Here is a 21,356-nt window from a genome sequence, read left to right as displayed (position 1 = left end):
ATTTTTTCTTTTTCTTTGTGAGAATAATATTCAGTCATAAGTGAAAAAAAAATCAAATCAACACACTTTTCTAATTATTTTTCTTGACCTGCATTATAATGTATATTTTTTAAAACAAATAGTGACCCCACATTCATTTTTTTGTTTTTAATTGTTTTTCCTTGTGGAAATGCAAATCCACTCGAAAAATCCATCCACTCATTTTAAAGTATTTTTTATTTATTTCTTGTCGTAAAAAATACATGATCATCATCAATAGGGAAGAGAAATTACTTCTTCGCATGATTTTTCAAAGCCATCCGCTTTATTCATGTTATTTTTGTGCTTTTATATTTTCTACAAAAAGTGTGCATTCATTCATGAGATGAAACGTTGTTTTTTTTTTTCAAGTGCGTTATTTTTTAAGTGTTTGAATTACTGTTTTTAAGACACTTGCCATTTTAAGTGCCCCCTATATCTGTAATTGGATTTTTGTTGTTCTTCAAGGGGTCCCACTCACTTTTATTATTGTTATTATTAAATTACGTTTTTCTATGGAAAACAGTAGCGTGCACAAAGTTTTTTTTTTTCCTTTTCTTGTAGCGTGGGCAGCGCCACGCCGCAAGGGGTGTGTCATTAATAAGTAATTAGGGTCCTGGGGGCAGCCCCCCCACTAGTATAAAGGGCCCCTCAAGAGCCGAGCAGCGCCAGATCTCACTCACAAGCTCTCGGGAGGAGACCACCACTTTGGTCCTCCTCCTTCTTGCATTTTTATTTTTTAAGTTCACTTCTCAGGTTCAAAACGTGACACAATGGGCTCGGTACTCCCCGCCGAAGCGTTGGCCCTCAAGTCTGGATTTAAGTGTCCAGCCCGGGCTGCGCTGTCGGACGTGATCACTTCGGACGTCCTACACAGCTTCCTGTACGGCCGCTGGAGGAACGTCCTGCAGGGGGCTGAACACCTGCAGGCCGACGAGCGACACGCCGGCTGCACCAGAACCGCCTTCACCGCCGAGGTGCTGGCTCAGTCCTTCGCTGGAGGTAGGTAGAAGAACCACCCGACATTCATTATGTTTTTGTTTAACTGACAATAGAAAATGTTCCTTAAATTTGATATTTTTTTTATAATTAATGACTGAATGGTTGAAATGATTTTCATTGACTTGCTTTTTTAATTCTGGAAGAACATTTAAAAAATGGATGTAGAAGAATGACAGTAGAAGATGCAATTGTTGGGATTATTTCATATTAATTAATCAAGGGAGCATTAATTTACTAAATAGTGGGCATTATTTATTTAGCAATTTTAGAAGAAAGTAGAGTTTTGCAAAGTTTTAATTTCCATTGCAATTGTTGAGGAATCCGGGGTACAAGGTGTTTGTTACCTGTACTGTATTTGAATCAAGTACACGAAGAAGAATGTCCACGTTGAATTAAATAAACGAAGAAGAATAAATGCCTCGTAGAAGAAGAACCAAACCGTTTAATTGCATAACAAATTAAGGATAATTAAAGAAACGAAGAAGAAAAGAGGAAAATCTTATTCCCCCGTCAAGACGAAAAAGTTGATCGCCTCCAACTTGTTGCTCCACATTTTCCCACATTTCCTCACCAGTCTTTTCTCCTCCTTTTCGAGCCATTTAACGCGTTAAGTAGCCCCCGAAAGTGGCGCTAATTCAAGGGGGCCTTTTAAATTCATTTGGTTAACTTTGCGCGCTGACCTGGGAAAGTGTCCACTTGGAAAAGGCTCCCCTTTTCTTGGGGAGCAACTTTGTCCCCGGCATTCATCAATCTGGGGACAGTCTCTTTTCGTGCGCTTGGCAGCTATGTGGGGCTCCCTCCGTCTCCTCCGGCTCTGTCCACGTCTCGCTTTCTTTTCAAGCATTTGCTGTTGGTCGCATAATGCGGCGTGAAGGCTAAATCTAATGCTATTCATTGCATGTCAGCCATCTAATCGCCTTTCCATTTTTTTTTTGTCGCGCGGATTCCAGAGTCCCTTTTAACAAGACGCCGCTCCATTCAGCTCAAATTTATTGCTACAAACTTCTTAAAAGGATAATGAATTTGGAATTAGCCGTCTCTTTTTTTTTCTCGCACTCTTTTTCCCTTTTTTTGTTGTTGCGCCGAGCCTTTAATGAATATCACATCTGAAGCGTGACCAATTGCTGGAGCCCGCGCAATGGAGCACCATTTAACCCCCAATGGACAAAGCTTTTATTCTCATTTTTTTGTGTTGGTGTTGCAGCTTTTAAATACAAGAAAAAAAGAAGAAAAACTTTGATTTTGACATTAAAGAAACGTTTTTCCCTTCCCCCTTGCCTATTTAGGTGGGGATAAAACTGCTTTCCGTGCGCAACAAAAACGTTCAATTCAAGCAGATAATCGAATTAAACGGAGGATAAAGTCTCGCTTAATATTTGGAGCCGGTCCGTTTTGGGGGCAAGGGGAACCTGCCGCCGGTGGGCTGCATGACATGAGAGCCTGTCAGGCGAAAAACACAAAAACAACAAATTTAAACGTTTTTATAAAATAAAATAAAAAATACGGTTTTATCATTTTGAATAATATAGACCTAGTTGTGCAAATGTATTTTTAATTATGTGCACAATATTGATTCATTATTTTTTTTAAATTCTTAAAACATTTTGGAATGATCTTATTATGAATACAGTAATAAAACACATTCAGTAAAAAAAATAATGTGGCTTTTTCTTTTAACTACCAGAAATTACATTAATTCATTATTGACCCAATTTGAAGGAATAATTGGGAAGCATAAAAAAAAGCTTAGACTTAAAAAAATAAAAATAATTTCTCCCAATTTGGTGCATGGAATTTTAAATGGAAGCAATTACATACAATACAAATACAATTATGGATCAATTTGGTGTCATGATTTAACAAAGTAAAAAATACAGCCATCACCATAATTTTAAAAATTGAATCAATTAAAAGTGTGACATTTCTTTTAACAGGCCATACAAAAATTGTTTTTTATACAGTTTGTTGACATTAATTGCTTTTTTTTTTTTTTTTTTTCCCAGAGGTTCAGAAATTATCCAGCTTGGTGCTCCCCACTGAGGTAATCATTGCACAGAGCTCCATCCCAGGAGAAGGTCTGGGAATCTTCTCCAAGACGTGGATCAAGGCCGGCACAGAGATGGGTCCCTTTACCGGCAAAGTCCTGTCCCCAGAACACGTTGACCTACTCAAAAACAACAACCTGATGTGGGAGGTGAGTCTCTTGTTAGAATCCCATACGGTTCTACTTGAGTCATTCCCAAAGCTCACCTTCATGCCTTTTTTTTTTTTTTAAAGGTATTTAACGAGGATGGCACTGTGAGGTACTTCATCGATGCCAGCCAGGAGGACCAACGCAGCTGGATGACATACATCAAGTGCGCCCGCAACGAGCAGGAGCAGAACCTGGAGGTGGTCCAGATTGGCAGCAGCATCTATTACAAAGCAGTGGAGGTAAAGGAACCACTTTTGGTCTCGCGCCTGCATGCAGGGTTTACTAACCTTTCACATGTGGTGTCTCCCTCAGTCCGTTTATTTAAAAAAAAACAATATATAGGCACATAAATTAATAGATACAAATTAATGATCATGATCTTGAGTTCTCAAACTTTCTAAAAGTACCATCAAAAATATTGATCTTCATCTTTAATATTTGATTAAAAATAAGAATAATACTAATAATGAAAACCACTAGAGGGCGCCAAAGAACGGTTACAGAAAACTCCAGATGTGAGTAAGTTTTTCCAACTGTATTCCCATTTGATGTTTTTTGTTTTTCTTGCAGACTATCCCACCAGACCAAGAGCTGCTGGTGTGGTATGGAAACACACACAACACATTCCTGGGCATTCCCGGGGTGCCGGGAACAGAAGAAGAGCACCAGCAACAACAGCAGCTGCAGAAGAAGAGCAGAAATGGTAAGAAACTTTCATAGAACAATAAAAAGTGTCCCAAAGTATTTTTTTTATTCAATATAAATTCTTATCCAATCGTGTTTTTTCCAGATGACTCTCAGTCTTGCGAGTCCTCGTGCTCGCCACCTTCCTCATCCTCCTCGTCCACCGCCGGCCTGCACACCTCAGGGCGCATGCGCTGCGTCATCTGCCATCGCGGCTTTAACTCACGCAGCAACCTACGCTCGCACATGCGCATCCACACGCTGGACAAGCCCTTCGTGTGCCGCTTCTGCAATCGCCGCTTCAGCCAGTCGTCCACCCTGCGCAACCACGTGCGCCTCCACACCGGCGAGCGGCCCTACAAGTGTCACGTGTGCCAGAGCGCCTACTCGCAGTTAGCGGGGTTACGCGCGCACCAGAAAAGCGCCCGCCACAAGCCCGCCGCCGCCGCCGCCGCAGCAGCTGAAGGTACCTCGCAAGCGTCTCCGCCGCTTCCTCCTCCCGCGCCTCCCACCGTCACCCAGCAAATGGCGCCCGTGGTCCGCCACCATCACCACCATCATCACGTGCCGCTGGTGCACCACATTCCCGCCCTGGTGCTCTGACAAGTAAGGCAACGACAAGAACAGCAAAGATGCACTTTTGCAAAGCGCTCGAGCGGACACGTGTTTCGTTGATGTTAAGAAAAGAAATTTATTTGTATAGCACTTTGAACAAAAAAAGGACTCAAAAGTGCTGAGTTGAATGACAGGTTTGAAATATAAATGTACTTTTAGCTCTCTTCCCGGCACTTGTCCAAAGACTTGGGGAAAAATTTACAAACACCCGCCTGTCACATGATCAATATGGCAAGCCGATACGCGTGAGCCCACACGTCATGTGATCACAGCATCTTTCCGTGCACGTGAGCCCAACGGAGTAGTTTCTATGGATTTCACATTTATGAATGAAAGAACATTTTGGAAGAACACTTGAAATAAATCCAAGAGTGTCGTCGTAGGTCTCACACTCACCAATGAAATTGTCACTTTAAACTTGTACAGAGCGAATAATGGTGTAATATTAAAATAAGTAAATGTATGCTTCTGTATATGCCAGTGTAAATACATTTGTGCTTCTTGTATGCTAAATAAATGAGTCTGACTTTATTTGTGTACTCAGACATTTTATTTCCAAAAAGGAATAATCGGCATCTTTCTTTTCTTTTGATTTGTAATTAATTTATGTCACACACAAGTGACCACAAGTGTTGATCAGAATCAGTGAAGATGATCTGATGTGGTCTGTCATGCTTGTTAGTTGTCAGACAGAACCGACTTCCCCACTGGAAGTTTCCGGAAAAGTCTTCATTTAGAACAAACTTGGCATCACCCAAGAAGAAAAGATTCAGAAAACATGTGGACTGCATGTTGGTTTGTCCTGTGAGACGGTCCACACTTGCTGTTTTCCTGCATTGCAATAGATTGATAGATTTAAAACTGTACTTTTAGGATGATCATTTTCTTTTTTTCAAATTCACCTTTACAGAAGTTAAACTTGAGTCATTCTGCTGCTGTCTTCTGCTTTCTGCAGCAACAAGAAGTGATCCAGTCAGCCATATGGCTGAATGCTGCAAGAAAAGCCATTATGGTGCTTTAAAAATGACACTTGAAGCAAGAATATACAAAAATAGAGCACTTACCTGAGAAAATTAGTCAGAGCATGCTGCTTCTATATTTTTCTTGCCTGTTCCCAAGTTGTCTGTCGCCGTGCAGATGCACTCCCTCTAATGACACAGCACTTCTTATGGACTCACTTTGTTTGTGGTGATCTCAGTAACTTGAGAACTACCCGCATACTATCACTATCACAAGGTTCCTCGACTTTTCCATTGCGTGTAAACGTCCTCGACTTTTCCATTGCGTGTAAACATAGTAAGTTTCCCAAGACAGCGGTTACTACTATGCATTTAACTTTCCATCTACATTGTTCAGAATAATTAACTTAAATAAATAAATAAATTCATACATACATAAAAAAATCTATCTATCTATCTATCTATCTATCTATCTATCTATCTATCTATCTATCTATCTATCTATCTATCGATCGATCGATCGATCTATCGGTGATCGATCCACCAATCGATGTTTTCTGCGTTCGACTAGTACGGCCTTGAGGCTCCTGTGTTATCTGTTGTCATTTTCCGGGCGGCTAGCCGCTAGACGCTCGCCCACCAGCAGCAGTATACTTTGATCCATCAGGTGAGTTTGTCCACGATATTGTCACCGCTCGGGTTAGCGCCACAAATCGCCGAACGTTTTATGAAGGCGGTGTATGGTTGTCAAAAAGAAATCCCTTCAGCTCGAAATTGAACAAGAAGCGTCAACTTGGCGATAACTAGCTTGTCGGCTAGCAGAGTTAGCGACAAGTTCGCTAGTGTAATGTGACGTCGGTGTTATCCGAATAACAGCGAATATTTTCCATTTTACACGTTCCCGGAGGCAAATTTGTAATTATCATTTGGCTCTGGTGTTATTGCACAACCGTTTTGAGGCCGAAAAGTCCGTATTGAAAGAAAGATAGTGACTGTCACGAGTTTTCCAGCTTCACTTATGATTCTTTACCATGTTAGGTCATCCATCCTCAATGGATGGCCCGGTTTAACGAGGAAGAGCATACTTTTTTTTTTTTAATTTACATTCATAGCAGTCATTTACTTTGCACTACTTGGTTCAGGTTTTCAAGTCTTTACTACATGTAGAAAAAATTTAGAATTTAATGGCTGAGTCCCAGAAACCCAAAGTTAGTCTGCTGCTGTCTATCCAGGATGTTAGGATGGAGTGTGGCCCATTTCTGCCAGACGTTCTGGTGTTGGAGATCTTCCTGCGTCTTCCCCACGATGCCGTGCTGAGCGCGGGCCTCACCTGCCGCCAATGGCTGGCCGTATCCAGAGATGAGTTTTTATGGAGGGAGCTCTTTTACTCCTACTATCGCATCCCCCGTACCGTACCTCGACACCCAGGTGAATCTCTGGCAGTATCCCGTGATTCCTTTTCTTCTTCCTGCTTGTGGTGACTCCACTGTGTTTGCGCAGCGGCCGTGTCGTGGTACAGGGAATTCAAGCGTCTCTTTGACTGTATCCCGTGCGTGGAGGTTCAAACGCTGAGGGAGCATACCGACCAAGTGCTCCATTTGGCTTTTTCACACCGAGGCCATCGCTTCTCCTCGTGCTCCAAAGACTGCACCGTTAAGGTAATCCGCGTGCATGTCTTTTTATTTTTTTATTTTGTGTGTAACCATCTTTTGTTTTCCCCCAAGCTCTGGGACACGGAGCGGCACGATGGCAACATTGCGTTGGTGCACAGTTCCAGCATGCGGCAGTTCAACTGGGGCTACACGCAGTTTTCCCAGTTTAACGCCAACGACACCCTGCTGCTGGTCTCCGGCGTCTACCTGGGCCCGCATCACTCCTCCTCCGGGGAAATCGCCGTCCTCAGTCTCGGTACGTACGCCATGGGGAATGACGGTTGGAGGAATTTGGCAATATCGTTTAGCCCTGTCCAAGAGCTAACGCGCTTTGCTCAACGTAGAAAACTACACTCTCCTGTCACGGGTGAGGAACAAGCCGTACGACGTGTTCGGCTGCTGGCTCAATGAGACCCACCTGATCTCAGGAAACCTGCACTGGATCGGCAACATGACGTCCTGCTCTGTGCTGTGGCTCAATAAAGCCTTCCAGGTGTGGTATTGATATCCAAATTGTATGACCCACCATTTTTTTATGACTCTACCATCCGTTGTCCCTCATCTCGGACAGGATATCGAATCCGAGAATGTCAACGTGGTGAAGCGCCTTTTCAAAATCCAAAACATCAACGCCAGCACCATCCGCACCGTCATGGTGGCCCACTGCCGGCGTCACGACAACCCAGACCTGCTGCTGGATTACGACGCTCAGTGTCAGGCCCGGAAGCAGAAATGTCAACAACAGCAGCAGCAGCAGCCGATGCTATTTGACTTGGGAACATCCAGCAGCGACGAGGAGGAAGACGAGGAGGACGCAGCGAGTCCGAGAGACGCCAGAGGTCAAGGCACGGCTGCAGCACAAGCCCCCATTTCGAACCTGGAGCACTTGAAACAGGTGAGCCACATGCCGTTGTCCAAAGTAACCCAAATACTTGATTGTCACGTTTGACGTTCTCCACGCTAGACTTGTAAGAACTTGGACCCCAGCCAGGTGGCCCTCGAGAGACAGGTGGCTCAGATGATGGGCCGGGTCCACACCAAAGCCCCGGACTCCAACCTACTGGAGACCTCGGAGTCCGGCGACGCAGAGGACAAGACTTACTTATTGTTTACCACCGGCAGCCTTACGTACTCGCCCCACCAGATAGGTGAGTGCGTCCGTTGCACCGCCGCCTCGCTGTCAGGAGGCCATCTTAGCGTTTGCGTTGGGTCCAGGCATTAAGAGGATCAAGCCGGACCAGATGACCACCTGCGGACCGGTGCTGGGAGAAGAACGCAGCTCCGACGAGTTCTTCGACTCGCTGGACCACGTCATCGATATCCACGGGCACATCATCGGGATGGGTCTCTCGCCGGACAACCGGTAATTCAGACGAGTCATAACATTCCTAAAAAATTCAAACCTTGCAAGCTATTATTTTTCTCATTCCAAAAGTGAAGGCACAAACATGACACCATGTGGCCCAATCAGGTACCTGTACGTCAACAGCCGGGCGTGGCCCACCGGCTGCATCATATCCGACCCCATGTCCCCGCCTCCCATCGCCGAGGAGATCGACCTTCACGTGATCGACCTGAAGAGTCTGAGGGAGGAGCGGCGGAGTCTTCGCGCCCACCGAGCCTTCACGCCCAACGACGAGTGCTTCTTCATCTTTCTGGATGTCAGCAGAGACTTTGTTGCCAGGTGAGCCACTTTTATTACTTTCGACACGTAAACTGGGCTGCAGTAATAAAATTAAAAAGTTGAAAGCTTTCGTCGCGCTCATCAGGCCTGGTGCCACCTTTCAAACCTTCACGCACTCTGACGTCACAGCTCTTATATTACGCGTGAAAGTAGCGACCCCAAGTGGACGAAATAATGTCTTCTTTTCAAATTCGCATTTGCTTGGTCAAAAGTCCGAAATAACGTTTTAGACGATGAATTGATTTGCTAATTGGTAAAATTATTGATTTATAAAAAAAAAAAAATACAAAAATCCGCAGACCTTCGTGCATGCTCTCATGAGCCTTAAATGGAAAATAAGAAAAGAGCGGGGGGGGAAAAAAAAAAGAAAAGAGATTCCAATCTTCCAAATTTCTAAAAGCCCAGTTTCATTGACCGAGCTCCCAACTCTCGGCAGCGGCGCCGAGGACAAGCACGGCTACATCTGGGACCGCCACTACAACATCTGCCTGGCACGGCTGGCCCACGATGACGTGGTCAACTCGGTGGCCTTCAGCCCCGCCGACCAGGAGCTGTTGCTGTCGGCCAGCGACGACGCAACCGTCAAGGTGTGGCGCTCCCCCCGAGCCGTACGCCTGGCGCGGGACGCCGCTTGCCGGCCCGCCCGGACGCGCAACCGCGCCGGCCTTCTGGCCTCCTGGCTCAATCGTGGCAGGGGCCTAAACGGCAAGCCTTGAGGCCCAATTTCCTCAGCACCGCACAGACTGTTGACAGATGTGCTGTGAACTATCCCCAGACATTTTTAATGGAAAAAGAGGATTCTTTTTTTAGATTTTTTTTTTTTTTTTTTCTCATCCCTCTTCAGAGCCCCAGACATGACATGTAACGTCCAGACAAACAATCCACAATGTGGATGTAAAATGAACAAAAATACAAATTTAAAGCCATTAAATGACTTAAAGTAGTTATTAAGACTCATTTGTAGCAAAACAACACTTATAACATGCCCAAAATATTTTGAGATCGTAAAATACTCATTTATGTCCGTAAAAATACTTAAGTGTCACCCTGAAATAGATTTAACATGAATATTACTAAAAAAAAAATCATGTCATGTTAGGGCTGCTGTTTTCTCACCAATTTTTATTTTTTATTTTTTTACCCAAAGAAAGTACCGTTTTTTTCACCTCCCACATTTTGGTGGACTTATTTCTGGGCCTACCGCAGAACCTGCTAATGACATAGAACCTCAAAGGGATCCTTTTGGAGTTTGTCTAACCCACATTCTCATGCACTAATCAGTGATCATAAATGGGTTTTTTTGGGTGTAATTTAGCATGTTCCTTTGGAGGATGTTACAAAATGGACCCAAGTCATATTTTTATTAGCAGGCATTCTTCAATGTAGAATACAGCAGGCTAATATGTATTCTACATTGAATTAAAAAAATAATAAGTGCACAGTGACTTTTGAAACACAGGACACACCATTAGGCAAGCCTGTACCGCTTTGCCCTTCTCTCGTAGCCAAAATATTTGTAATACAGCCAAGACGTTACAAGTGTGACAGTGCCATTCAACACTGCTGTTAAGATTGTGCAGGTGTACCTAATGGTGTGTCCGGTGGATGGATAACAGTAGCACAATTGTTACATTTGTTTCTCTTTAGTTTCAAACTCTCGAGTGAATGTGTGGTATTTTTTGTTAACTTGTAATAATTCTTGTTGGACTATGAGGATTTTCTTGTTTTTGTTGTTGGTCGTTTTTTCCCCCAACTCATATTGACATATCCCAAAATAAATAGTGTATGTATTGAACAGCAATTTGGATTCCTGTACTGATTTTATTTCAAATATAATTTCCTACATAGTTTGAATTTAAGGAGAAAAAAGTGCTTCTCGTTTGATAACACAATACGTGCTAATTTTAATATATTTAAAAAGATTTAAAAAATGTATTTGTTTAAATTTGCCTTGAGATGCAAGTTGAATTAACTCACTCCCCCCTAAAATGTTTGTGATGATTTTTAATTACAAAAATAGCACTCTGTAATATTGTCTTTTAAAAAAACATATTGAGAAGATGAAGAGAATTAATTAAATTAAAAAGAATGTAAAGAAGTAAACCATATACGGATAGCAATGAATGGACATTGTGCTGCTTTTCTTGGTGCGTGCACATTGATAACCACCAGAGGGCAGCATAATACACAAAGAGTTTTCCAATGAATTCAACTGCACGAAGTCATTTTCTAAAAGAATATATGCCTGTAGTCTTAAATTATGAACTAATTACATTTGACGTTTTTAAAATCTTTTTTTTTTTTTACTTTTATGTCATGAAGCTATTTTGGTGGTAAGTCTTGTTGATTTAAAAATGTCAAATGTGTTGCTTAGTCAACAGAAGATGGGTGATTTTTTTTGTTTAGGGAAATGAAAGCATTCCACTTTTCATAATGGTAATGGTAATCCATGTCACGAGAGCACACAGATTTTTTTTTAACTAGTTTCGGGTACATTTTGTTCAAATACCTTTTACGCTTCAAGCTATTTCAAATTGTTTCACTGAGTTTACTGTTTACTGAGGTTGACACAAATACTTTTGTGCACACATAGTTAATCTGATGATGATGTGTTGAGTTGCTTAATGACACAGATGCAAGTTGACCTTTTCATTTATTACTGATATGAATGTTTTTAACTTGTAGACTCATATACATATGCGATGAGAGTCACTGATTAAATAATATCATACATAGATAAATAGATACTTTAATAAAGTTTACAAGGCGGTAGGTAGTAAGAGCCAATACATGAGCCACACACACAATGATCATATTTGGGTTTTGATATAAACGCAATATGATCTCATATATATATATATATATATCCTGTTATTATGTATAATATGTATATATTGACCGCGACCCCCGTGGGGACTAAGCGGTACAGAAAATGGATGGATGTATATATTGAATTATGTAAAAAGAAAAACCTTCAAAATTGACTTTTTTCTTTCCAATATTACTGCTGTATTTTTTCTATGAAAAAAGATATATAATAATAATAATAATAATAATCAATATTTGATGTACACAAATGGGTGTGATATTTAACAATGTGTATCTAATTTAATTACAGCTCATGTATTGGTTCTCGTTAGCTGTCATAGGAATATGCAATACAACTTAGCCAAACAGCATTGAACAGATATTACATTGTTTAAGCCAAGCAAATACTATGTGTATGTATTATTACAGTATTATGATAATCTTATATAGGCTCATCTAACAGCTTTTTTCCCATTAGCTGTGTGTATATATGCTAATATTCGATATAGGTATGCATGGTGCTTTTTTGGGTGGCAACTTCCACAGTCTTCACCTTACAAGCCCGTCAGGTCCACGATGGCCTTGATGAAGATGGTGTCGTCGCGCAGGTACGGACTCTTCCCGGCCAGCTTCCCCAGCGGGCAAAAGAGCGGACAGCCGCTGGCGATGTTCATCTCGCTCACAGGCCGCTGGAAGGATGTGGACGAGATGTCCGGACGGAAGGCGTCGATGATGTGCTCGCGGTTGTTCTGGTCCAGCAGCATCAGCGTCACCTGAACGCACAAGTCGTTTGGTTTCTGGGACATTCGGGACTAAGTCGTAAGTCGTAAGTCATCAAATAGAGTGTATTATTATTAAGTTACTGTTTTATTAGCCTGTATTGCGTTGTGTTAGCATGATGCTAACTCGCTGTGTGCTTTGGTGAAATACAAACTGGAGACTTGTTTGAAACTTAAAGGTCAAGAATTGAGAAGATTGGAGGTCCTTTCGACGATCCTACCTTCTGACTAAAAGGCCACTTGAGCAGCGCGTCGCAGCGCCCCCGCATGACCACGAAGAAGAGCGACAGGTGCGTCCCCCGCCCTGTGCCGTCGCCGTTCAGGTACAAACGCAGGCACATTTTGTAGCCATACTTGCTGGAGTAGAATGCTGACGACAGACAAGATGAAATGTGATAGTCAGCCTTAAACGATGCCTCTGGAATGCTCCTCGAAGGATACGGAGGGGTGGGAGGGTGGGGAGAAGCTGCTGGAAATTCCCCGTGTCCACCGGGGGTCATTTAAGACGCTAACGTGGCAACCGTCGAGCCAAAGTCAGAAACAACTTTGAGGTTTGACAGCTCACATGCAAACAGTACGCTTCGGATTTTAAGTTCTCACCCGGCGAGAACATGGTAGGCGTCCGACCCGCCACGGCGTCGACCCTGCGGCGAGCAAAGTCCGAGATCTTCCAGACAAAAATGCCGTCGTAGGTGCAGAACTGCAACTCTCGCACCAGCTGCTCCGTCTCGGACAGCTGCAAGTCGCGCATCGCCAAGGCCCGCTCTAGCTGCTGAACCTTGTTGTTCAGGTTCTCCAGCTTGTCCTGGTCCAGACGGTGCTGGTGCGAGAAGGCCTCCAGCGTCACAGAGCTCCGCTCTACCTCGCGGTTCAGAACGCACACGATGTTCTCCAGGGCGTTCAGCTGGATGCAAGCGGAACACATTGATGGGCATTGATCCGCGTGAGGTCATAGCTTTTCAATGAGTTATGTAAAAAAACAGGAAAATTAGGAACCTTCTTGTTGAGGTCCGTGGTGGGCTCAAGGGACGAGGCTCCCTCCTCAGGAGCCCTGTACAGGCCCAGACCTGAATCCTCCTGGCACTCGCTGAGGAACAGGGCCTCTGCGTGAGGCGGGGCCACCGACAGAACCTGGCGAAGAACCAAACGCAGGTGCTCGGCGGTGCTGGTTTTCTCATGGTCACTTAGTTTGCCGCTGTTATTCTGGGAAGAAAAAAAAAAAGAAGCTGAAATCCATTCATATTAAAGTCGACGGCTGAAACTAGCGAGTGAGGGGACTCACCTCATATTTGCAGCCCAGTTCAATAAAGGGACAGGAACGCTTGGGCTTATTGCAGAAGCGAGCGTGAAGGCTGTACTGGAGGTGAAAGAAAGATTTGTGGCCGATTAGATCAATCCGATAACATCCTTTAAACATTTCATTTTCAACACGCCGGTTACCCTTTCTCTCGGGATCTTCTTTCTGCCACAGTCTTTGCACTGCATAGGGAACTTGAGGCAAACTTCATCGTGAGCCTGGGGGGAAAAAAAAAAAAGTCACAATGTTCATTGACCGTACCGTCCGCAGGAAGGCCAACCGACGGAGACTCCACCTTGATGTCTTTAAAGCTGCAAGGCACTTTGCAGTATTTGCAGTGGAGAATTCGGGCCTCGCACTCCCTCTCGCTGTGTTTCTCCATCTCCGAGCGCAACAGGTAGTCCTTGCACGCCTCGCACTGCACGCGCTCCATTTCGCAAGAGCCTTCATGCTGCGTCTGAAAACACCCAGACAAAACTTTGTGTGGGGTGTTGGAGCTCGGGCTTCCCGTTCAAACAATGTTGTTTTCTGTTATTTAACACGACTTGATTTTTACCCGACATGGACATTCGATCTGAGCATTGTCAACATCATCCACTGGCTGGCATTTTTTTTTTTTTTTAATAGAATGAATACAATAAAAGCACTCACCCATAACTGGCTAATTCAATTTAGCTGCAATGCTGACAAACAAGCTTGCACACCCCTTTAATACTCACAAATGCAAAATGAATACACGCATTCCTGTCAACACAATGTTCTTTTCTTACAATATAAATGGGTATCATTAGAGTGGCACGCTATCTTACGTCAACGTGCAACACTTTTATATCTGTCCATCTAAAATATTTTTTTTTAAACCTAAGCATATCTTTAAAACGATATTTCAGAGGAACCTTTATTAAAAATTCTCAACCCATTTAGTAGACAAGTGAAAAAACCTTTGCTTGATCGTTTGTTAATATTAACTGAAGTGATAATAATAATAATAATAAGAGGCGGGGTCAAGAGGGGGAGGCGGGGCTTAAGAAATAGAAAGCAGTTCTCCCAAGTGACTGCCGCCGCCACAGAAGCCATCGTAGCAGGTAGGCTCGCTATTTCTCATTTTTGAGGAAAATGGAAGTGAATGTGTTTGAAAAAAGAAGTGGACAGTCAAAGTGTGCCTTCATTTCACGACACTTCCACAGTAAGTGTCAAAAACAGGTCCAGAAAGTAGAAACCCTGCCACAGGTGCTTCGACTCAATCGGCAGCTACACAACGAGCTTTACCAAACTAAAAAAAACTAAAACCAAGACCAGGATTTGACACCTCTGGTAAGAAATGGCATTCACGAGATACAAAAAGTTAGAGTATGCGAGAACTTAGTTAAACAAGAGTATGTTTTTTTTTTTAGCAAATGGAATAAAATAACACTAACTGGAAATCCGATCTAGAAGGAATCCCAAAGAGGAAGTCGATAAGGAAAACATTTGTCATGTAACAGCATAGCGGAACATTGGTGAAGCGTTGAGAAATCAGTTCGAAAATCAATATCTGTTGCAATCTGGGGCAGGAATTTCGAGCAAGAAATATTTAATTTGACAACTTCATTTTCTTTCCTTCAGATATTCACATTTCAAAGTGTGTAAATTATCCCCCCCCCCCCCCCCTTAGAAGAAGCCAAATCAGATTGACAATAATCGACAGTTTTGAAAAATGTTTCCACATAGTTGAAACCCGCAAAGTGCAAAGGGCAGCGGTTTCATGCTATTACTCAACTTGCCCAACACGTTTGCACACACCCAACTTCCTCCCACAAAAGCACAATTGCAAAAAAAAAAAAAAAACTTGCGTGAGACAAACGACAAATCAAATAAGGCCTTCAATCAGATCAATACTTGTAATTAATTCAAAAGTACAATGACCTCCTATCAGCAAGTTATTTAGTAATCCTCAGTTGTGTTTCCCCACCCCTTCTTCTCAGCGCTGGTACTTTCCCAGTAAGCTGTTGTGCCAGTTAGTAAAAGCGGGACTTTCCAGAGAAGCATGTTAAGTTTCACTTCCTGTTCTCAGCAATGAATGCTTTCAAGCATGTGAAGAAGAAGCTCAGAACACAGCACCTTTGTGATCAAATACAATAAAACGTGTTTTTAAAAAATATATATATATCTCGATCCTAACCTCGTATTCTTTGATGGATCCTTTCCAGGCACAACCTGGGTTCAAACACCGCGCAGGCAGGCTGGCTATTTCTCGACTGGCCGCGTTGTCTGGAAAAGCCTGGCAGAAGGTGAGCAAACAAAGTGAAAACCTGTCGTCATAACAACCGGGGACGTTTCTCACTTACATCGCCAATGTTGAGGATGGAGGTGGGCTCCTCGTAGATCTTCTCCTCACGGCAGGCCTCGCACGGCTTTGGGCCCGAACTGAAAACAAAAAAATAGGTTTGGCAATTTAATAGTTCAAAAGAACAAAAGTTAAAGAAACAACAATTAAGAAGGAACAGAAATTCTTTCAGAAATGCCATGTGACTAATGTGACGTGCCCCCCAAAAAATAGGGAAATAGTAAATGAGTGGTCAAACCATTAGCAGAAGCGGAATAAGCAAGTCCCACGTTTACTGTTGTTTATTTTTATGGTTCTTTTATTCCATGTATATTTCACTTGTAGGCCTAGGTTGTGACCAAGGTCAAGTTTGTGCGGCATCTCGGGGTCAGCCTTCAAGAATTTAGACTTACTGACGCTAGAAGGTACAACTACACATGATGGCAATCAGGAAGCAACAATTGATAGACTGTGTGGGGTCTGTAAGGCAGACTAGCGGTTCAGAGGTCAACCAGCAGCTGTCGTGCGGACCCCCAGAGGAACGATATATAAAGCACGGCGACACTTTGTCGACTTTTTCAATAAAAACGTCACTATTGTGTAATACATACGGCAATACTTTGATATTCATTGATACTTCACTTTATGATAGTTTTTACTTAGTTTTGAAAATTGAAGTGAGACTGAAACAAAACCACCAAAAAAAGTTGACCACTTTAAACCGGAGTCTGAGTAAAGGCCACATCCTTGTTGAGTCAGTGACATTACACAAGTTCTGTCATGAGACACATGAGTCTGCATATGATGATAAGAAATTCCCACAGAGATGTGCGAGGATTAAATTTGAATCGGGGGGGTCTACCTGGTGAGCTGCTTGAAGCAGTGTACGCAGAAGCGGTGTCCGCACTGAGCCTGGACTGGCTTCCTGAGAACCTGGAGACACTGCTGACATTTGTATTTATTTTCCATAGGCACCGACAGCACGCTGTGGGGAATGCCTGGTAAAGAAACGATGCTCTCCATCCATATTCGGGACATTCTTCTCCATCAAATTGGTGCTTGTCCAGGACAGACACTGTTCACGACAACAAACAAAAAAAAAGTAGCTTCATGGCGTAAACGTTGCACAGACGTAAAACAACAGTCCAATGTCTTGCGCAATTCCAAGGTTGTTTTGTCTTAACTGCAATGACAAGAATGTTTTAACAACCTTCTGCGAAACTCAAAAGTACATCGCAATTGCGGGTATGCTGAATTAAGAGCATTACCAAAAGCAAAACAGTCTACTGTTAGCTGTGAGCGCCACCACGCGGGCCAAAGAAAAGGACTGCATAGGTAGGGGGTTTCCAAACTACGGCTCGGGGGCCATTTGCGGCCCACGGCATATGCTACAAATTCCATTTGTTAGAGGTGTGGCTGTTAAAATAGTGGGAGGGTCATGAATTGGACATTTCCAGTAGTACAGAACAGTGTGGGATCATTTGTTTTGAAATGATTTGAATGAAGTGTGTGCTCTTTCCAGTAAGCCAGCAAATGTCATCCTGCATGAGGTCATGCATATATATATATATATATATGTAAAGTAAAATAAAATAATAAAAGAACAAGGGGTATTTGGGCTACACCTACAAATGCATATTTGCATGAGGTGTGACTTAATTGCCTGGTTTGGCAATGATGAAATACATTAAATTATGATGATTATGATTGAGGAGTGTTACTTATAAAACAGGGCGTGGTTTTTTTGTGCCATTGATTGAAAAACTTCATCAATTGAGTCATGTCCAGAAAGGTGCAAAGAGCTTTTGTTGCTCTTTCAAAAGGAACCTGGGTTTGGAAGAGGATGTTAAGGCAGTAAAACAATAAAATATATTTAGTCCACAGCAACTGTCAAATAGGAAATATATACGGGGCATCCTCCTTTTCAAAACTTCCCCAATAAAAATACATTTATTTAAAAAAAAGAAGCTGATTTGCTGATATGGATTCAAAATGCACCCTTTGTAATAGCAGACTTCTTTGAAAACGTTATAACATGCAACAACACATTCTGAACATTTCGGAATTTCTCTATGCACCAGTCTGTTTGTGATTGTAGTTAAAGTTAGCATTTCTTTCAAATATTTTGATTAACATAGGAAGCAACATTTCCGTTAACACTGACTTTGACAACGCCTGCATATCCGCTGCTAGGAAAACGTGTTATTACATCAAAAGCCATCTAAAGAAACCCTTTGAACACTTTATTACCTCACTATCTAGATTTAAAATGCTGAAGGGCGGTTTTACAATCTGACGATAAAGGCCAGATAGCAAAACCATATTACAAAGCATATGCAAGTGTGTTTTCCACAAAGTCAACTATTCACAAATACAGTTAATTAATCCAAACAACTTCCAGTGGGGGGGGGGGGGACATGACAAAAACAATAACTTGATAGCCTTGCCAACAGTCTAATGCAGATAGTAAAAAGTCTCTCAAGCACTCTCTCGCTGCATATTTGTACCATGCTGGTGCTTTGCTGTCAAAAATGAAACTAAAAAAAATGCTCATTTACTTACCTAGTCGTCGGGGTTAGCTCACTTTTAAACGACGCACACACTTCCACACAGTTTTCAGAAACGCAGTCCCTGTTAACCCAGTTTGATAAGTCCACCCACACCCACGTCACTTTACACTCCCCTCAACGGAACATTTAAAAAGCCTTCAAATGTTTAGTCTTCATAAACGATGGATATTTAGTCAGCGTGTATGTTTAGGATCACCTATTTAAAATGTTGTTGTTTTTTTTGCTAATGTACAAGCCACTGAAGCGTCGCCGTTGACGAGAACTGAACTGGACTTCCGTGGAACGTCACGTTATTAACTTTTGTTAAACTTCCTTTTGAGACCATTAAAATGGGCGTTAAAATACTTTGTATTATTTTTTCTTAATTGTCGGTATTTTGAGAAGTGGAAGTGGTGTCAAAATTGTGGATGCCAACCTATTAATGCGCAAACGGGTATGACGAAAGTGCAAGCTGGCGTGCTAAGTAAAAGTAGTGGACCCACGCATGCGCAAAAGCGTCCAAATCATGTTAGCGCGAGTAGGTAAATCGCTTCATCGCGTCCACTTCACAGTGATCACAAACGGTATGAATTATCACCCCTGACTTGTCAAAGCGTTATAGATTATGGTTACGATAATGGGACGCTGATGGGAGTAAAGTGTTCGAGTGTAAATGACACGGTGGAGGTCAAATTCTTGCTCTCAGGGTGATAGGACAGTGCAGACTTCAAGCTGGTGGAGAGTTATGCTGTAACCAGGTTACATTGAACACTTCTTTTATACTCTATTCGTTCATTTGCAATCTACAAACATGATCGAATATTTTTAATGAAACCTTTAACTACATACAGGTTTTTCTGTTTGATAATTGTAATGTGCAATTCATGTTTGCTTATGTGTTATTTGTATTAAATGTGAAAATTATTTTGGGGGGAATTAGCAATCGTTAGAAATGTGCTAATCATGATTGGTTTTAGCCATGCCACACAATAACATCATTTTAAAGAATGAACTTTTTTTGAAGTTTCTCATGCTGTCCATTTTTGTCTCTGCAGCGTATGCAAATCGCAGAAGGAAGTTGACAGATAGTCGTTACCATGAAGAACTCTATCCCGGTCACATTCTTACCTCTCCAATTCAGAAGGCCTTGCTGGCAGTCGGCTCGGGAGTGGCAGCACTGCAGGACCCCTACAGGCACGGTGAGAAGATTGTACCTGGGTTATCTGTTTCCCTTTTTTTGTAGATGAAACGAAACAAGAGAAGGTGAGAACCACCCAGTTCAGTCAACCAGAAGGTTTCATAAAGGAAGATCGTTGGTTCTAGGCAGTTGAGGAATTATCAAGTTCTCATCAACTTTCATTTCATTATATTTACTTTTGTTTTTCAGTCAGGCTTTCGTTTTCACGAAATAGTTTCGACTCTGGGCAGGACGCTGACTTTCTTGTTTGTACGTCGGCCTTACTGTTTTGAATTTGGGGTTTTTTGATTTTTTTGTGGTTTTGTATGGGTGTGCACACTTCTGCAACCACTTCTCTGTCAGAATTTTTTTGTGTGTTTATACATAGGTCAGATTAATGGTAGAATTTACGATTAAAACTGAGTTTAAAATTTCTGGGTTAGTGGTTAAGATACAGAAAATTCCCCCACAGACATGGTCGCGGTGCTCGGAGAAACGACAGGCCACCTGGCCTTGCTAAACCTCAGGGACCGCATGAGAAACAACCCCGAGGGATACACGATTCTCACGTGAGTCGGCACGGAGACATCGTCCCAAACGTCATCTTCCGGTCCCAGAGAAGAATTTTGCATTAAACTCCAGGGAGAGGCCCAGGATCCGTCTGTCAACGCTGGATTTGCAAAAGATGGCCTCCTTACCCGAGGGATCGTTTGGTCGGGAATACCTCCGTTTCCTCGACGACAATGTGAGTTAATTCTCAGGTTAATTAACAGTGGACATTTGAGAGACGATTTTATCGGCTCCTCAGCACGTGACGCCCGACTCGAGGGCTGACGTGAAGTTTGTGGACGACGAGGAGCTGGCCTACGTCATGCAGAGATACCGAGAGGTCCACGACCTGCTGCACACCTTACTGGGAATGCCCACCAACATGCTCGGTAGGCAATAACAGTGAATAATCAGAATGAAATTTCCACTACTTGCTAAAATACAAAACATCCTCAGGTGAAGTGGCAGTGAAATGGTTCGAAGCAGCTCAGACCGGGCTCCCCATGTGTGCCCTTGGAGCTCTGTTAGGACCTCTTCGGCTCAATGCCAGGTCACTCATTGTTAATTGTTCATTTATTCACACAACATCCGGGTCTGTTTCGGGAATCGTGCTGATGTGTCACATTGTTTCTTTTTCCAACCTCTCCCCAGTCGTCTGCAGTCGCTGGTCACATCTTTCGGCCCGTGGGCGGTGCGGAACGGCCGACAAGCCCGTTGCGTCCTCAGTGTTTTTTACGAGAGGAGATGGGAGCAGAGCCTGGACGATCTGAGAAGAGAACTTAACATCCAGTCGCCCCCGTACATGCTCACCTAGCATTTAGAAACTTGAAACATTTTAAAAAACTTGATAAGGTGAGATATCTTGTGTGTGGCAATGCTGCCCTCTTGTGGCTGTTTGCTTTCACGCTCAAAAAAATGCTTGAAGACTTATTCTTTTCCGGACTGTTTTAAAAGTGACTTTCTATTTTAAAAATAATAATTTAAACCCGTTTCCAGGTTCCTTTTTTTGTGTTTCAAATGACCGACTTTGGGTAGTTTAATATTGCTCATGATTGAGATGGATAAAGAATGGGAGGATGTTGCA

The 21,356-nt window shown here is 42.7% G+C and overlaps 4 protein-coding genes and 1 long non-coding RNA gene across 9 annotated transcripts; 3 read left to right on the top strand and 2 right to left on the bottom strand.

Moving 5' to 3' along the window:
• Positions 1 to 676: 676 nt before the first annotated feature.
• LOC147048189 (PR domain zinc finger protein 12-like) lies at positions 677 to 5,044 on the top strand. Its single transcript, XM_085927055.1, has 5 exons — positions 677 to 1,020; positions 3,024 to 3,214; positions 3,298 to 3,453; positions 3,785 to 3,917; positions 4,005 to 5,044. The coding sequence occupies exons 1-5, from the start codon at positions 792 to 794 to the stop codon at positions 4,499 to 4,501; spliced, it is 1,206 nt and encodes a 401-aa protein (XP_085783181.1). The 5' UTR covers positions 677 to 791; the 3' UTR covers positions 4,502 to 5,044.
• Positions 4,430 to 5,768, bottom strand: LOC147048188 (uncharacterized). The gene is made up of 3 exons (XR_015067823.1): positions 5,578 to 5,768; positions 5,416 to 5,505; positions 4,430 to 5,344 (listed from the first exon to the last, which is right to left on the bottom strand). It is a non-coding gene; the product is annotated as an uncharacterized LOC147048188 (long non-coding RNA).
• Positions 5,769 to 6,038: 270 nt separating this feature from the next.
• On the top strand, positions 6,039 to 17,964 carry fbxw5 (F-box and WD repeat domain containing 5). Of its 4 annotated transcripts, XM_085925382.1 has the most exons (15): positions 6,039 to 6,139; positions 6,705 to 6,900; positions 6,973 to 7,130; positions 7,197 to 7,380; positions 7,469 to 7,617; positions 7,696 to 8,019; positions 8,089 to 8,272; positions 8,340 to 8,487; positions 8,596 to 8,808; positions 9,245 to 12,435; positions 12,575 to 12,685; positions 13,963 to 14,089; positions 15,882 to 15,962; positions 16,343 to 16,422; positions 16,969 to 17,964. In XM_085925382.1, exons 2-10 carry the CDS (start codon positions 6,714 to 6,716, stop codon positions 9,522 to 9,524), a joined length of 1,827 nt encoding a protein of 608 aa, XP_085781508.1. In that variant the 5' UTR covers positions 6,039 to 6,139; positions 6,705 to 6,713; the 3' UTR covers positions 9,525 to 12,435; positions 12,575 to 12,685; positions 13,963 to 14,089; positions 15,882 to 15,962; positions 16,343 to 16,422; positions 16,969 to 17,964. The 4 variants fall into 4 exon arrangements, with proteins under 4 accessions (XP_085781508.1, XP_085781506.1, XP_085781507.1 ...); XM_085925380.1 differs by lacking the exon at positions 16,343 to 16,422; XM_085925381.1 differs by lacking the exon at positions 16,343 to 16,422 and having other exon boundaries at positions 9,245 to 12,442.
• traf2b (Tnf receptor-associated factor 2b) lies at positions 11,445 to 19,065 on the bottom strand. Of its 2 annotated transcripts, XM_085925384.1 has the most exons (11): positions 18,560 to 19,065; positions 16,860 to 17,072; positions 16,020 to 16,098; positions 15,854 to 15,952; positions 13,988 to 14,149; positions 13,836 to 13,910; positions 13,678 to 13,752; positions 13,392 to 13,598; positions 12,996 to 13,299; positions 12,617 to 12,765; positions 11,445 to 12,389 (listed from the first exon to the last, which is right to left on the bottom strand). In XM_085925384.1, the coding sequence occupies exons 2-11, from the start codon at positions 17,033 to 17,035 to the stop codon at positions 12,171 to 12,173; spliced, it is 1,545 nt and encodes a 514-aa protein (XP_085781510.1). In that variant the 5' UTR covers positions 17,036 to 17,072; positions 18,560 to 19,065; the 3' UTR covers positions 11,445 to 12,170. The 2 variants fall into 2 exon arrangements, with proteins under 2 accessions (XP_085781510.1, XP_085781511.1); XM_085925385.1 differs by having other exon boundaries at positions 16,860 to 19,065.
• On the top strand, positions 18,399 to 21,257 carry coq4 (coenzyme Q4 homolog (S. cerevisiae)). Its single transcript, XM_085925388.1, has 7 exons — positions 18,399 to 19,130; positions 19,602 to 19,745; positions 20,196 to 20,292; positions 20,366 to 20,468; positions 20,532 to 20,661; positions 20,729 to 20,822; positions 20,924 to 21,257. Exons 1-7 carry the CDS (start codon positions 19,052 to 19,054, stop codon positions 21,084 to 21,086), a joined length of 810 nt encoding a protein of 269 aa, XP_085781514.1. The 5' UTR covers positions 18,399 to 19,051; the 3' UTR covers positions 21,087 to 21,257.
• The last annotated feature ends 99 nt before the right edge of the window (positions 21,258 to 21,356 follow it).

Source organism: Syngnathus leptorhynchus, chromosome 12, assembly GCF_054491065.1.
Source record: "Syngnathus leptorhynchus isolate UIUO chromosome 12, UIUO_Slep, whole genome shotgun sequence".
NCBI lineage: Eukaryota > Metazoa > Chordata > Actinopteri > Syngnathiformes > Syngnathidae > Syngnathus > Syngnathus leptorhynchus.
The sequence above is the reverse complement of the archived record's forward strand: the minus strand, read 5'-3'. Positions and strand labels throughout refer to the sequence as shown.